The sequence below is a fragment of the Rhineura floridana genome, chromosome 9 (genome assembly GCF_030035675.1).
Source record: "Rhineura floridana isolate rRhiFlo1 chromosome 9, rRhiFlo1.hap2, whole genome shotgun sequence".
NCBI classification, from domain to species: domain Eukaryota; kingdom Metazoa; phylum Chordata; class Lepidosauria; order Squamata; family Rhineuridae; genus Rhineura; species Rhineura floridana.
In genome coordinates, this window is record NC_084488.1 from 8,036,270 (window position 1) to 8,052,909 (window position 16,640).

The 16,640-nt window shown below is 43.6% G+C and overlaps 1 protein-coding gene across 4 annotated transcripts in view; it reads right to left on the reverse strand.

The window, feature by feature from the left end:
• The window catches only part of FAM184B (family with sequence similarity 184 member B), a 123,868-nt gene that overhangs the window by 56,329 nt on the left and 50,899 nt on the right, over window positions 1-16,640 (reverse strand). For 2 of the 4 annotated variants that reach the window (XM_061583471.1, XM_061583472.1), the window contains exons 3-4: window positions 11,229-11,364; window positions 10,767-10,903 (exon numbers count right to left, since the gene is read on the reverse strand). The exons of 1 other annotated variant lie outside the window; for it this stretch is intronic. In XM_061583471.1, coding sequence (XP_061439455.1) covers window positions 10,767-10,903; window positions 11,229-11,364 — 273 coding nt within the window. Of the gene's footprint in view, window positions 1-568; window positions 776-10,766; window positions 10,904-11,228; window positions 11,365-16,640 lie in introns of all 4 variants that reach the window. One more of the 4 variants, XM_061583474.1, reaches the window with a different exon arrangement.

The following is a 16,640-nucleotide window of genomic DNA, read 5'->3' on the forward strand; positions in this document are numbered from 1 at the left end:
TCTGAGCATAAGTCAATGTTGCCAGCCCTCCAGTCCTTCCTCACTACAAGGGAAGATTCTTGTTAAAAATTAGTTGCCAGCCCCGGGGATTAACACTGCAATCCAATACATGTCTATGCAGAAGTAAACTCCACTGGGTTTAATGAGACTTACTCCCAGGTAAGTGTCTACTGGATTGCAGCCTAAACAAATCCCATCCAAGCTTTAAAAAGCAAGGACCCTAAAACCTGCAGTTAGAATGCACATTTACAATCTACATTATTCGTTGGGGCAGCTGTTACATTAATCACAGTGGTGTCATGAGTAGCGCAGGCAAGGAATGGCAATGCCAGGAATATAGGAATCACGTCAAGGGTAAACTAACCTTCCTTGCTGTCGCAAAAGCTTTTATGTAATAGGAAAACATCAGCTCAGCTCTTTTTCCTGTTTTACGAAAAGCATAGCAATAAAATCCTTGTTGTGATTTAAAGCTCCCCATCTAGTAAGAATAATTTAAATGATGTCACCATGACCCAAGAGATTTAAAGGAAAGGATGAATCACAGCACCTATTAATAGAACAATCCCACCTTCTGCAGTTTTTTTCTTTTGACGTCCATGGAGGCTTGGATTGATTTGATTTCAAGAGTGGGTTTCTTTACAAGGTCTTCCAGCCCTTTCACCAGATGCTCTTTTAAATGAATTTTCTCCTCATCTGACTCGTGTTTGATTTTGCAGGGCTCTTCGTTGTGCTGCTGCTTAATGGCTTCTATTTCCAAACCTGCCGTTTCCATGGGCTACAAAATGCAGCCTCATCAATTAAAGTGACTTTCAGTAGCAAACCAGCAGAAGGCTGAAGAGTTCATTCAAGTAAGAAAGCAAATGCATGACTATAAATTCAAGCTATGTAGGTAAAGATTTATCAGCCATTGCTTAGCTTAAATAACCTGTTCTCCTATTAAACAAAAGAGACACTACAACATGACTTTTCCCGCTTAAATTAGGCTGCTGAATTGAAGAAAGCTTGCCAGGTGTGGGCTTTTCTGTGCAAGGCCTATGAGTTCAATTCAGTTCTGGTTGTTGTTGTTATGTGCCTCCAAGTCGACTATGATTTATGGTGACCCTCTGAATCAGTGACCTCCAAGAGCATCTGTCATGAACCACCCTGTTCAGATCTTGTAAGTTCAGGTCTGTGGCTTAATTTATGGAATCAATCCATCTCTTGTTTGGCCTTCCTCTTTTTCTACTCCCTGCTGTTTTTTTCAGCATTATTATCTTTTCTAATGGATCATGTCTTCTCATTATATATCCACAGTATGATAACCTCAGTTTCATCATTTTAGCTTCTAGTGATAGTTCTGGTTTAATTTGTTCTAACACCCAATTATTTGTCTTTTTCGCATTCCATGGTATGCACAAGTCTCTCCTCCAACACCACATTTCAAATGAATTGATTTTTCTCTTATCTGCTTTTTTCACTGTCCAACTTTCACATCCATACATAGAGATCAGGAATACCATGGTCTGAATGATCCTGACTTTAGTGTTCAGTGATACTTCTTTGCATTTGAGAACCTTTTCTAGTTCTCTCACAGCTGCCCTCCCCAGTCCTAGCCTTCTTCTGATTTCTTGACTATTGTCTCCATTTTGGTTAATGACTGTGCCAAGGTATTGATAATCCTTGACAAGTTCAATGTCCTCATTGTCAACTGTAAAGTTACATAAATCTTCTGTTGTCATTACTTTAGTCTTCTTGACATTCAGTTGTTGTCATGCTTTTGTGCTTTCCTCTTTAACTTTTATCAGCATTCGTTTCAAATCATTACTGGTTTCTGCTAGTAGTATGGTATCATCTGCATATCTTAAATTATTGATATTTCTCCCTCCAATTTTCACACCTCCTTCATCTTGGTCCAATCCTACTTTCCGTATATGTTCTGCATACAGATTAAATAAATAAGGTGATAAAATACACCCCTGTCTCACACCCTTTCTGATGGGGAACCAATTGGTTTCTCCATATTCTGTCCTTACAGTAGCCTCTTGTCCAGAGTATAGGTTGTGCATCAGGACAATCAGATGGTCTGGCAGCCCCATTGCTTTTAAAGCATTCCATAGTTTTTCATGATCTACACAGTCAAAGGCTTTGCTGTAATCTATAAAGCACAGGGTGATTTTCTTCTGAAATTCCTTCCTCCGTTCCATTATCCAACGTATGTTTGCGATACGACCTCTGGTGCCTCTTCCCTTTCTAAATCCAGCTTGGACATCTGGCATTTCTTGCTCCATATATGGTAAGAGCCTTTGTTGTAGAATCTTAATCATTACTTTATTTGCATGAGATATTAAGGCAATAGTTTGATAATTATTGCATTCCCTGGGATCCCCTTTCTTTGGAATTGGGATGTATATGGAACGCTTCCAGTCTGTGGGCCATTGTTTAGCTTTCCATATTTCTTGACAGATTTTTGTCAAATTTTGGACAGATTCAGTCTCAGTAGCTTGTAGCACCTATGGGTATGCCATCTATTCCTGGTGATTTGTTTCTTCCAAGTATTTGAAGAGCAGCTTTCACTTTGCATTCTAAAATTTCTGGTTCTTCATCACACGGTTCCTCCATGAATGAATCTGTCATCCTTGCATCTCTTTTATAGAGTTCTTCAGTGTATTGCTTCCATCTTCCTTTTATTTCATCTCGGTCACTCAGTGTGTTCCCCTGTTGATTATTCAACATCCCTACTCTTGGTTTAAATGTCCTTTTCATTTCTCTAATCTTTTGGAATAAGGCTCTTGTTCTACCCTTTTTGTTGTCCTCTTCTATTTCTATACAGTAACTATTGTAATAGTTCTAAAGCTGAAACACCAGACTAAGATGCATCCAAACTCAGAGGAAGGCAATGGTAAACCACCTCTGAATATCTCTTACCACAAAAACCCTATGAACAGCGTATCAGTTCTGGTACTGGCAACAAATTCCTAGGCTAAGAATGTGCTCAGAAGCACCCTGTTCTTTCATTCTAACTGTATGTCTGTTGCACCTGGCTCTGACCAGTAGATCTTGGGGGTTCCAGTTAAAAAATAAAAAGTAGATCCAACATGCCTGAAGCATGTACATCAATGGGACAAATGTCAACAAGTTGGAATGCCACAAGCCAGCCCAGAATCCTCATTCCTGATGTGCTAGCACTCCACATTTAGCTATAAGGCACCAGGGGTAGAGATGTGAAGGGCTGGGGGGAAATGCTGAGGGGAGATGGTGTGGACAGATTTCTGTGTCCAGAGGGTCTAGAAGGGTCTCTTTAAAGCAATCCTATTAATGTGTTTATAAGCAATAAGTAGTGAAGCTTTGGCTCAAATGCTTGCATGCATGATAAGAGTTTTTAATGACATTTAATGCAGTCTAGGTAAAAGAGGAAGTTTGCCTGCCTGTAGTTGAAAACATGTTTTGCTGTAAGAATAAAGGGAAGTTGTGGTTAAGCTAAATAATTAAGTAAAGGTACAGGAACATTGCACATGTCCAGAGGGTGGAGTTAGATTGGAATGAATCTCGGACGGGTACACTGGTCAACAAATGTCATAAGTTGGGGTAAAACGTGACTTAAAGACCACCCAGAAGGGTTATATGGTAATAGGATGCATTTTTGCTATTGATAGGTAAATGATGTATTAGTATTAGATAATGTATGCATGATGTGTAGACAAGTATAAAAAGCTATGTAACTGTGATTTTATGGAGGACTGGCTTCCTGGAAGCCTTTCCCTAGAGTGCTTTATTTTTCTGCTGTTACTCAATAAACCTCTGTACTTTGGAGCATTTAACTGGTCTGAAAAGAGCATTTCTTCAACACTGGTTTTTTTGTTTTAGTTTTCCCCCCATAATTTCCAGGATTTTTTCTGAAAAATTGGGGGGGGGATGGAAAAAACCCAAAATTTCCCCTAAATTTTTCTGGTTTTTTTCCTGGGCCTTCACATCTTTAACCACGGATCTTGAGATGCAGATTTTTGCAGCTAGAGCACCAGTATCTTCCTCCATGTACCACCAAGGCTGCTTGCCAGAAGAGGGAGCCACTAGCCCAGAGATAACCAGTTTGTGCCCTGCAGGTGTTGTGGACTACAACTGCCACCATTCCTGACCATTGGCCATGTTGGCTGGGTTTGATGGGTTTTGTAGTCCACAAAATCTGCCGGGCACCATACTTGGCTCCCCCTGCAGTAGCTTGTTGTAAGCTGCAGTTAGGCACTACTAATGCAGCTGATAAGGCGGGTCTACAGTTTACTAACGCAGCACAGTGGGTGACAGAAGATGGCAGCTTCACTCTGGACTCTCAGATAACCTGCACCTGAGTATGAGCTCACAATTTTGCCTACTGCCTGCCCTGCTTCACTGTTTCCAGGCTGCCTATGACCTTCTGCCTGACCAATGGACATTGCTATGGCAATCCTCATAGCCTGGAATTATCATCATGGAGATGCATTCAAACATGCTATTCCTTACCTGGTTTCTGTTAGATTTTACTATGTGCATTTTCTACAACTTTGAATTGACTCTAGGTCAATGACCAAACTGAACTGTTTATGGGACCCAAAGGCATCAGAACGTTCCAGAAGGCTCACTTCATACATTACTAGCAGCTGTGCAATTGCCACCATCCCACACTGAGTCTGGTAATGTATCTAACTTCCACCCATGGGTCTAGCAGAGATCTTGCTAGTGGCATGTACCCCTACCGAGGGGCTGCTATTAACATAGTAAGTAACAATGTGATCCAGCCTAGTCACATGGATGTATGTCAGCAGAAGTGGGATGGGAGACAGAATTCATGGGTCAACAGCAACCACACCACTAGCAGCAAATATATTGTTATGACCATGGGGGGGGCTGGAATGGATGATTTCTGTGGGTCACCTTTCCAGCCTCTGATTTGGAATCCTATGCCTGGGAGGCTGGCTCTGCTAGCCAGATGAATCTCCTCTGTTAATCAAATAGAGTGGCTAGGTAGTTAATGGTCCTATTTAGTTGCCCCGGTAACTGGTGAAAGGGGCTGGGAAGATCCTTTTGTCATTTTAAACTCTACTGGAGGAGAGTCTCCCCCCCACTCCTGGGCAGGGAGAAGTGTGTTTGGAGTTGGCAGTGTGTGTTCTAGGGAACTAGGGCTGCAGGCGATAGGATGCCCCTGCACCTAGATGGAAAAGCTGGATATTAGACTGCTGATGCCTTGAACCCCTCCATCCTAAGCTCAGGTTGGAATGTGTGTACATAAATAAACCATATTGCATAAAGACACCGCAGTCTCTGCTGGCCTTCTTCCCAAAGGAAACCAAACCCTGGATGGGCGCAGGGACCCCCTGAAATCTCACCGCTCGGAGATTGGGGGAGGCGCGCAACACTGGTGTCAGAAGTGGGATTGAGTTTCCTAGAAGAAGCCTTGGGAGCAAGGTGTGCCTGAGTCAAGATGGAGGGGAGAACAGCATTTCTCCTGGAACAGATGAAATTGATGTTCCAGCTGGACCAGCAGCAAAGGCAGAAAGAACGCCAACAACAGGCAGCAACAGGAGCGGCAGGAGCATTGGAAACGAATGGGAGAGATATATGAAAGCATCTTTGGAGAGAAAAAGGAGACCCCATGTGAGGAGGTGAGAGCCCTGCCTGATCAGCCACTACAAGGGGTCGAGGGTGACCCAGGAGTCCAGCTGCAGAGCACCCAGATGGAGGTGGCTAAAGAGATCCAGAAAGTGGATGGGCAGTTGGAGGGGCTGTAAGGAGTTGCAGTCAGTAGTGGAGGAAGAAGAAGTTTTGATTGTCCAGGAGCCTGCCAGGGGGGGAAACAGCAGAGAGCTGGAAGTGAAGCCCCAAGATTTGAAGGAGGACAGGCTGGAAAAAGAAGAGGAAGATGCCTTCGAAGAAAGTAAAATAGAGGCTGGAGAAGAGATGCTGCTGATAGATTTCTCTGCTCCCTGTGTGCCAGCTGTGGAAGAGAAAGTGCAGGAGGAAGAAAAAGCTTCAGACAAAGGTGAACTAGAGGCTGCAGAGGAGCTGCCAGCGCCTGGAGAAATGGCTGTGAAAGAAAAGGTGCAGCAGGAGAAACCTGAGAAGGGAGTTCAAGTCCAAGAGAAGCTCCCATCGCCTGGAGAGATGGGTGAGATAAAATCCCCAAGTGACTTTGTCCCTTGGGTGCCCCATAATGGTCTTGTGGGGTGGGATGCAGCTCCTACGATGGGTGCAGTCCTTGGGCGAATTCCAGCAGTGAGAGGCACCCAGTACCCAGTGAGTTTGGAGGGTAAGAGACACTGGGAGGGTTTCCTGCCTCTGTTTGGGCCCATGTTTCATACTGGAGATTGTGAGGGAGGACAGAGAAGATTTCTTTCTGCCAGCCTGGGTGGACTAGGCCAGCTAATCTTTAAGAAGATCCCCCCGGATAAAGACTTGTGGCAGAACTTTGATTTGGCGTTTGGGGCAGGAGACCAAGTAGACTGGCTTGAAGACTTTTCCCAGCGCAGAGAGTGGCAAGAACATGGCTACAGCCTGCCATGTGCTGGGGAGGAAACAAATCTGTTCCTGTAAAGGAGTCCCAACTCCCTGCAGGCAGCAGCAGGCAGCAGCTTGGACTGGGAACGCCATGAAGCCCCAAGACAAAGGGCCATGTTGGCAACCGCATGGCTTCAGGGTGGGGGTTGTGCTTATGGGACTGTGTAATGCTGTTGATTTGTGCCTTTCTGCATGCTGGTGGGGATATGAGCTGTTTAATGGTTTTTTTAGGAATCATGCTGATAGGTTTTTTTTGTAATAAGATTTTAATGTTTAGGATTTGTTATTCTGTGACTTGGATTGTGGGTGTATGTACAACTGTTTGGGGGAGCAAGGAGTAAATGTACATGTGGTTGAGGGCATGCTTAAACATGTCAGGAACTCAGGCAACTGCCAAGTTATGAGGACTGGGTAAGCTGTTGGATGCAGAACTGTGACTGGGAGCTCCAGGAAAGAAGAGGAAGCCCAAAGAGAGAGTAATTAATGGAAAAAGGTGCTGTAAGGGAATAATAATAATAATAATAATTTTAATTTATAAGTCGCCTATCTGGCCAATGGCCACTCTAGGCGACGTACAACTCAATTAAAATACATCATAATAAATACAGTACAACAGTAAAACAGTGACAGTTCAGAGTAGCAGGCAATTAGTCAAAAAGACTAACCCTCCCCGGAAGTCATAAGAACATAAGAAGAGCCTGCTGGATCAGGCCAGTGGCCCATCTAGTCCAGCATCCTCTACTCACAGTGGCCAACCAGGTGCCTGGGGGAAGCCCGCAAGCAGGACCCGAGTGCAAGAACACTCTCCCCTCCTGAGGCTTCCGGCAACTGGTTTTCAGAAGCATGCTGCCTCTTGACTAGGGTGGCACAGCACAGCCATCATGGCTAGTAGCCATTGATAGCCCTGTCCTCCATGAATTTGTCTAATCTTCTTTTAAAGCCATCCAAGCTGGTGGCCATTACTGCATCTTGTGGGAGCAAATTCCACAGTCCAACTATGCGCTGAGTAAAGAAATACTTCCCTTTGTCTGTCTTGAATCTTCCAACATTCAGCTTCTTTGAATGTCCACGAGTTCTAGTATTATGAGAGAGGGAGAAGAACTTTTCTCTATCCACTTTCTCAATGCCATGCATAATTTTATACACTTCTATCATGTCTCCTCTGACCCGCCTTTTCTCTAAACTAAAAAGCCCCAAATGCTGCAACCTTTCCTCGTAAGGGAGTCGCTCCATCCCCTTGATCATTCTGGTTGCCCTCCTCTGAACCTTTTCCAACTCTATAATATCCTTTTTGAGATGAGGCGACCAGAACTGTACACAGTATTCCAAATGCGGCCGCACCATAGATTTATACAACGGCATTATGATATCGGCTGTTTTATTTATAGGAATACCTTTCCTAATTATCGCTAGCATGGAATTTGCCTTTTTCACAGCTGCCGCACACTGGGTTGACATTTTCATCGTGCTGTCCACTACAACCCCGAGGTCTCTCTCCTGGTCGGTCACCGCCAGTTCAGACCCCATGAGCGTATATGTGAAATTAAGATTTTTTGCTCCAATATGCATAATTTTACACTTCTTTATATTGAATTGCATTTGCCATTTTTTCCGCCCATTCACTCAGTTTGGAGAGGTCTTTTTGGAGCTCTTCGCAATCCCTTTTTCTTTTAACAACCCTGAACAATTTAGTGTCATCAGCAAACTTGGCCACTTCACTGCTCACTCCTAATTCTAGGTCATTAATGAACAAGTTGAAAAGTACAGGTCCCAATACCGATCCTTGAGGGACTCCACTTTCTACAGCCCTCCATTGGGAGAACTGTCCGTTCATTCCTACTCTCTGCTTTCTGCTTCTTAACCAATTCCTTATCCACAAGAGGACCTCTCCTCTTATTCCATGACTGCTAAGCTTCCTCAGAAGCCTTTGGTGAGGTACCTTGTCAAACGCTTTTTGAAAGTCTAAGTACACTATGTCCACTGGATCACCTCTATCTATATGCTTGTTGACACTCTCAAAGAATTCTAATAGGTTATTGAGACAGGACTTTCCCTTGCAGAAGCCATGCTGGCTCTGCTTCCGCAAGGCTTGTTTTTCTATGTGCTTAGTTAATCTAGCTTTAATAATACTTTCTACCAGTTTTCCAGGGACAGAAGTTAAGCTAACTGGCCTGTAATTTCCGGGATCCCCTCTGGATCCCTTTTTGAAGATTGGCGTTACATTTGCCACTTTCCAGTCCTCAGGCATGGAGGAGGACCCGAGGGACAAGTTACATATTTTAGTTAGCAGATCAGCAATTTCACCTTTGAGTTCTTTGAGAACTCTCGGGTGGATGCCATCCGGGCCCGGTGATTTGTCAGTTTTTATATTGTCCATTAAGCTTAGAACTTCCTCTCTCGTTACCACTATTTGTCTCAGTTCCTCAGAATCCCTTCCTGCAAATGTTAGTTCAGGTTCAGGGATCTGCCCTATATCTTCCACTGTGAAGACAGATGCAAAGAATTCATTTAGCTTCTCTGCAATCTCCTTATCGTTCTTTAGTACACCTTTGACTCCCTTATCATCCAAGGGTCCAATCGTCTCCCTAGATGGTCTCCTGCTTTGAATGTATTTATAGAATTTTTTGTTGTTGGTTTTTATGTTCTTAGCAATGTGCTCCTCAAATTCTTTTTTAGCATCCCTTATTGTCTTCTTGCATTTCTTTTGCCAGAGTTTGTGTTCTTTTTTATTTTCTTCATTCGGACAAGACTTCCATTTTTTGAAGGAAGACTTTTTGCCTCTAAGAGCTTCCTTGACTTTGCTCGTTAACCATGCTGGCATCTTCTTGGCCCTGGTCTTCAAGGCCTGGCGGAATACATTCAGGGAAGGGGCATGCCGAAGATCATATTGGAGGGAGTTCCAGAGAGTGGGGGCCGCCACTGAGAAGGCCCTCTCTCTAGTCCCCACCAGCCTAGCTGTTTTAGTTGGTGGGACTGAGAGAAGGCCCTGTGTGGCTGATCTTGTCAGGCGGCATAATTGGTGGCGTTGGAGGCACTCCGTCAGATAAACTGGGCTGTTTTTGTACTTGTATGGAAATGAGACTGTAATATGACTATGCTTTTAATGATGTATATTGCAATGTCTTGCTAACCGGTATCTGTTATTTCTTTGTAGGAAAAGTTGTTATTCTGTTGTTGTTTTTGCAGGTCTGGGACAGACCTCTTTCAGAGAAGGGTGTAATGTTATGAGCATGGGGGGGGCTGGAATGGATGATTTCTGTGGGTCACCTTTCCAGCCTCTGATTTGGAATCCTATGCCTGGGAGGCTGGCTCTGCTAGCCAGATGAATCTCCTTTGTTAATCAAATAGAGTGGCTAGGTAGTTAATGGTCCTATTTAGTTGCCCCGGTAACTGGTGAAAGGGGCTGGGAAGATCCTTTTGTCATTTTAAACTCTACTGGAGGAGAGTCTCCCCCCCACTCCTGGGCGGGGAGAAGTGTGTTTGGAGTTGGCAGTGTGTGTTCTAGGGAACTAGGGCTGCAGGCGATAGGATGCCCCTGCACCTAGATGGAAAAGCTGGATATTAGACTGCTGATGCCTTGAATCCCTCCATCCTAAGCTCAGGTTGGAATGTGTGTACATAAATAAACCATATTGCATAAAGACACCGCAGTCTCTGCTGGCCTTCTTCCCAAAGGAAACCACCACTCAGAGACTGGGGGAGGCGCGCAACAATATGAAGTTGGTCCAATAGGACAATGATGTTTCTCTCATCTCTGATCTCCAGCTTTCCTCCTGGAGAGCACATTGGAAGAACCCTGGATGCTTCTAGACGATCGCTATTTTTGAATGGGATTTAATCACATATTGGCAAATTCAGATTGCACAATTAAAGTTCATTTGGAACTCTTGTGCAACAAATCCCCAAAAGATCAGACTTCTTATGATAAGAAAAGTGATGGGGAAATGTACTGGACAGTGTGGGATAACGCTTGCTTTGATGCAACACCATCTAACCTCCCCGCAGACATATCAGAATGAATACTCATTAAATAGCCAGAGTTGTCTAATCTCATTACAAACAAATCAGGATGAATCCTCGGGAAATAAGTTAACTGGAAGTGTCTCTGGTCTGCATTTAAAGGAAGATGCAGAGTGGTTCCAATTAAGCCTGATGAGGAATTTATGTGGAAATCGAAGGAATAGTTTCTGTCTGTCTATCAAATTGAATCATCATGCAGGATTTTGCCTGCATAAAGTAAGAGAAAAGTGAAATTGGTGCACCTGAGAATCTCCACCATCTTGCTTGCCTTGACTCTGTTTGGTGGGCAGTGTCTGCTGAAATGGCAAGATCTGTTTCCTCAGTTCATCCACTTTGCTCCTGGCTTTACTTTGGGAATTCAGTGCTGTTTCCATTTCTTCTGTGAATGCAAAAAAAAAAAGCATGTTATGTGTTGACATTTTCATCCATGTGATGAAGAAGATGAACTGTTTTATAATACTAATGTGTTGCATTTATATAACACATTACAGGTTTTACAGCATCACAGCAAGATCTCTGTAAGGTGTACCAGTATTATTGTCCCAATGTTGCAGATGGAAAAGAGGCAGAGAGTATAATGGCTTGCACAAGGCTACATACTGAGTTCATGGCTGAGGTCAGAATTGAACAGGGGATTTCCCAGCTTACATTCTTAAATGCTGTGCTACTGCAGCTCCCAAGATCTGCATGGAATCAAGTCTTACCTGTTTTATGCAGTATTTCATCTTCTTGCAACAGATGCCCTCCTTTGGTAATAATCAGTTCCTCCTCCAGTGTTTCCTGAATACTTTTTGACTCCATAGTTGCTTCCTGAGCCTCCTTGAGCTGTGTTTCCAGGTCCTGTGAGCACACTACACAGTTATACGTTTATAATTGATGTCTTTGATTTTAAAAACAATTGCTGTTATCTGGGAACATTCTCAGTTGTTATTATTTATTATTAGTATTATTTATTTAATTTGTATCCCGCCCTTCCTCCCAGCAGGAGCCCAGGGCGGCAAACAAGGCACTAAAAACACTTTAAAACATCATAAAAACAAATCTTAAAATACATTAAGACAAAACAGTGTTAAAAACATTTTAAAAACTTTTTTAAAAGGGTTAAAAACATTATTAAAAAACATATTAAGTAATTCTGACACAGACACAGACTGGTATAGCTCTCAACTTAAAAGACTTGTTGAAAAAGAAAAGTCTTCAAAAGGCACCGAAAAGATACCAGAGATGGGGCCTGCCTAATATTCAAAGGGAGGGAATTCCACAGGGTAGATGCCGCCACACTAAAGGTCCATTTCCTATATTTCACAGAACGAACCTCCTGATAAGATGGTATCTGCAGGAGGCCCTCACCTGCAGAGCGCAGTGATCGACTGAGCATATAAGGGATAAGACGGTCTTTCAGGTATCCTGGTCCCGAGCTGTATAGGGCTTTGTACACCAAAACTAGAACCTTGAACTTGGCCCGGTAGCAATGTTATTGCATTACTTCCCCTCTTCATTAGTAGTATTTGTCCAGCAGGTTCAGTGTTTGCAGAGATATGAACAACTTGCAGTTTCTGTTCAGCGCAGCCAACACAGGCTGAAGAAAATGAGTTTTCTCCTCTTAGAGTATGGTGGTAGACTAACTATTCAGGAGTAACTTTTCAGGAGTTAAAGGGCTTATGTTGAGGATAGCAGAGATGCCCTCACTGGCTCTGCCCCCCCGCCTCCCACCCCCTCTCTACATGTTGGAGAGTGACGGTCTGCATCAGGGAGCCTACTGTGATTGTGCAGCACATGCACCTGTGTGAAACTTCCCACCAGCTGATATGGTGGGTTTACTTGGTGGATACTTGCTTTGTGTAAGCAAGCACTGCAGGATTTAGCCATTATGAGATACATCTAACCTCTCTTTCTCTCGTATCACAATAAAGTATTGCAGATGTAGAGATAGGCAGAGTCAAACTAGGCAGAACGGAAAATGTATTTATGCATTTAACATGCATGTTTTTTTAAAATTGTAGTGGTTGATTATTGGAATTGCAGCAGGTGTAGACTGGGACCCTTTTCTCCCCAACTATGATCCTGACAAAAATCCCTCCTCTGAAGCTGGTATTTGCTTTATAAGAGAAATCCCCCACTGGCACCAAGGGGAGATTTCCTCCCAATGCAAATAGCCTTCCAGTAGTTCTGTACTCCACAGCTGATTACTTGGGAGCTGCCAACATCATCCGCCATTGTATTTTATCACCATGATAATAAGTTTAGTACTTGCCATTTGTATAGTACTTTAGCGAATTCAAAGGTGCTTGTGTGGTGTAGTGGTTAAGGTGTTGGACTACAACCTGGGAGACCAGGGTTCAAATCCCCACATAGCCATGAAGCTCCCTGGGTGACCTTGGGCCAGTCACTGCCTCTCAGCCTCAGAGGAAGGCAATGGTCAAACCACCTCTGAATACTGCTTACCATGAAAACCCTATTTGTAGGGTCGCCATAATAATAATAATAATTATTATTATTTATTCAGTTTCTATACCGCCCACAGCCAACGGCTCTCTGGGCGGTGAACAACATAAATATAAAAATACAATAAGATAAAATCACATAATAATTACCACACACATAATAACAATTCTCAAAGCTAAAAACATATTACATAATTAATTTAGTATACCAGAGTGTTATAAATGTACTAAAATATATTAAAATGCCTGGGAAAAGAGGTACGTTTTAACCTGGCGCCGAAAAGAAAGCAATGTTGGCACCAGGTGCACCTCGTCAGCGAGACTGTTCCATAGTTGGAATCGACCTGAAGACAGTCCATTTCCATTTCACTGAAATTATCTCAGCAGGCTTTACTGTCTTGTAAGACAGGCTGGTATCATTAGGCCTATGTTGCAGGATTGAATCACTGGGATAACATGGTTTGCCTAAGCCACTGAGTGAATTTATAGTAGATGTGAGGTTTGAGTCAGGGACTTCTCAGCAGGCACTCTTAGCCACTCAACACAGCGGCTTAGTAAGTAGTGATAATTAATTTGAACCAATAAAGTGCCTTTCAGTTACATGTCTCTGACTGTGTCATGGCCCCTTCGGAGGACTCCTCAGAGGAGGAGGAGGACTCGGGGGCAGCAGCAGCAGACCCAGGAGAAGGAACAAGCGGAATGCCTGAGGATGCAGCTCCAGCTCTCCCTCAGCTGGAGAGTGTCCAGGACACGGCTAAAGCCCCTCAGTCGGATTCAGAGAATGAACGGGAGGCTCCCCTCCCCGCTGCAGAGCGAAGATGCCAGCAAGTATTGCAACAATGCCATCGGTCTGGCCATTTAAGACAAGCAAGCTCTTAGAAGCCGGGAGGCTGATTACCTGCACTTGTCTTAGGGAGTGGGATTTGACTGCAGCAGGCTGCTGACTACAACGTCGGTCGTGACCTCCACATGAGACCCAGCTTCCAGAACCCAGACCCTCGGACTGAATTCTTGGCTTGCTGGACCCAGATTTCCCCTTGACTGAGCTTTTGGACACTGACTTGGTACGTTTGCGCGGAAACACTCCTCTGGCCTTCCCTCATCCCGTTCCTGTTATTTGCCTAGCCTTGGCAGATTTACGACCCAGCTAGCTGTCAGCTAATGAGTTTACAGCCCAGCTATCACCCCTCCGAAGCTGACAGACTGCTTTATATCCATGCAAGGGAAAATATAGTTGGAAAATCATGGACATGCATCAGTCCTCTATCTCTGATCTTTTTATATTTTTATAACTTTGTCTTAAGAATTAATTAATGATCAGATTGATGTTACCTAAGAAATAACCCCTTTCTTTTCCTCCTTTCATCTTACATATACTTCAGGAAGAACAAAATCTCACAGTACTGTAAGAAACTTCTGCCAACTGAGAAATCTGCCCTAAGCAAAAGAAGCCTCCATGAGAAATGTGTAAAATAACGAAAAATGTGTCCTTTTATTCCTGTTGCCCACATTTTTCCAGGGAATGACCTTTTTTAAAACAACAACTACTATACATTAGCTTGTGAATTGGAATAATATGACAAGTTTCTAATTCTTTCTAATTATTAATCTCCACCACTGGAAACTGAGTTGTTGTAAAACATATTTCAATTATAATCAGTTCTCTGTAAGATTTCTTCAGCATATACAGGAAGCTGTTAACAAATACATAAGTTGCTTTTCATTGGGAGCAGTGTGTACTGTGTGCCCCCTCCACCAACAGCAACGAGCCTTCACTTGGCTAAATCACAGATGGCTAAAAAAAAATTGCTAGTATATGCACAATTTATGTTTTAATACTGTATTGTAGATTTTAAATTCCTATGTATACTGCCCTGAAATCCATTTTTGGATGAAGGTATAAATCAGTTAACGAGGGTAGTATCCAATGCTGGTCCTACTTAGAATAGACCCATTGAAGTTAATGGGCATGACTAACTTAGGTTCATTAATTTTGGTGATTTTACTCCGAGTAGGACTTTGGCGAATACAAACCTTAGTAATAAACTAGGAAGATGTTAATCGTTATGCAAATGGGTTGTATGTCGCTAGAGAGTCTGCAAGGAAGAAAGTAAAAGGGTGGATGTATTATGTGGTGATGGTTGCTAGTGACATGGCTTTACAACAGATTCACGAAGGAGAGGCCTCTCACCCACCATTAAAGCACCCTTTGGCAAGTGTATTATATTTAAACTGGGCCTTTATCAAAGTCTGTCAAGCTTTGCAGATGGGGGAAAGAACGGAGATTTCCTTTCTTTTTTTCAACCCTACTTACCATCATTTCATGTGCCCACCTAGCGGCAAACTACATGTTATGCTGGATGTGTAGCTTGTAGCTACCTCTCCTTTTAAAAAAACCTGTATTAACTATAGGTGTGCCAGGAATGCAATATGTGTGGGGAAGGGAGGCTTATCTCTTCCCTCCCCAGCATGATTGGAATGAAATTCCACCTCCACACCCCATCTGCGTGTGGCTAGAACCTTAGGAAAAACTCCCCATTGGCACCAATGGGAAGTTTCTTCCCCTAGTGATTCTAGCTGTACCAGGGTGAGGGTGGGGATTTTAATTCCAATTATTCTGGGGAGGGAGGAGATAAACCTCCCTTCCCCTTGCACTACATTTCCTGTAAAGATTGCCCCCTTGGCATGCCTGTAATTGATAACAAAGGAAGTGGTAGCTACAGGCTACGCACATTAAGCATAACATGTAGTTTGGCCCTTACTTTCTAATTTAGGTCCAGATTCTGGCCCTGGCTCTTCACACAATAAGAGCCATTAAGTGTAGATGAATGGGACAGGAAGGAGTTCTTCTACCCTCCACTGCCTCTGCTGGAGAAACTCAGGCCTCGCCTCCTGTTACCTCACACTGACCGTAAGATAGGAGGTTCCTCTCACAATCCAGGAGTGTGTTCAGGCTGGAGGTGGCAATGGACAGCACACGGTTTCAGGGGCTCCCTGGAAAAGTGCCATCTCTGGAGCCCTCTTGCGTTGGTGCTCCTGTGGCTGCATGCTCCCCTGGCAACAATGGCCTGTGGCTACAAGCCACCATTTTCAATCTCCTACAATGCCCTGGACTTGGCAGGTCTTAGTCAGCTAGTGCAGGTGTTAGTTCCGACAGACACTACTGGAGCCAGGTTTTACAAGGGGGGCAGGTACTGGCACCAGGCTTGCCTCAGTGTTGTCATTGTTAACTCAGCTCCAAGGGTTTGGGTTTTTGTGGGGGGAAGAACTTCAAAAACATATTGCCCCTTCATAAGAGGAAAGAGGAGCCTTCTCTCTCACCCTATTCCTGATGTCCCCATCAAAACTCAGGTAAAGCCTCTCAATGTCATGGATGTTGTGCCGGCTTTGTCCTCATTTTAATCTTATCCTCAAGTGCAGCATTTTATATTTTCCCCCTTTTAGGAGTAAATGACAGCCATTCATTTTTACAAAAGAAAGTAAAGGGATGTATGCAGGGCTGTCACAAAGCAGGAGAATAAACCAACTCCCTGCCTCTGCTGAGAATTGCACCCCTTCCCCTACCTGCATAGCCCCTTCCTGAATTCTGCCCCTTGATCATTCCTGAATGTGAGGAACTGGTTTTATAGATTCAGAAGATTGCTGATGACTTGATGATTTCAGGTGCAAAAC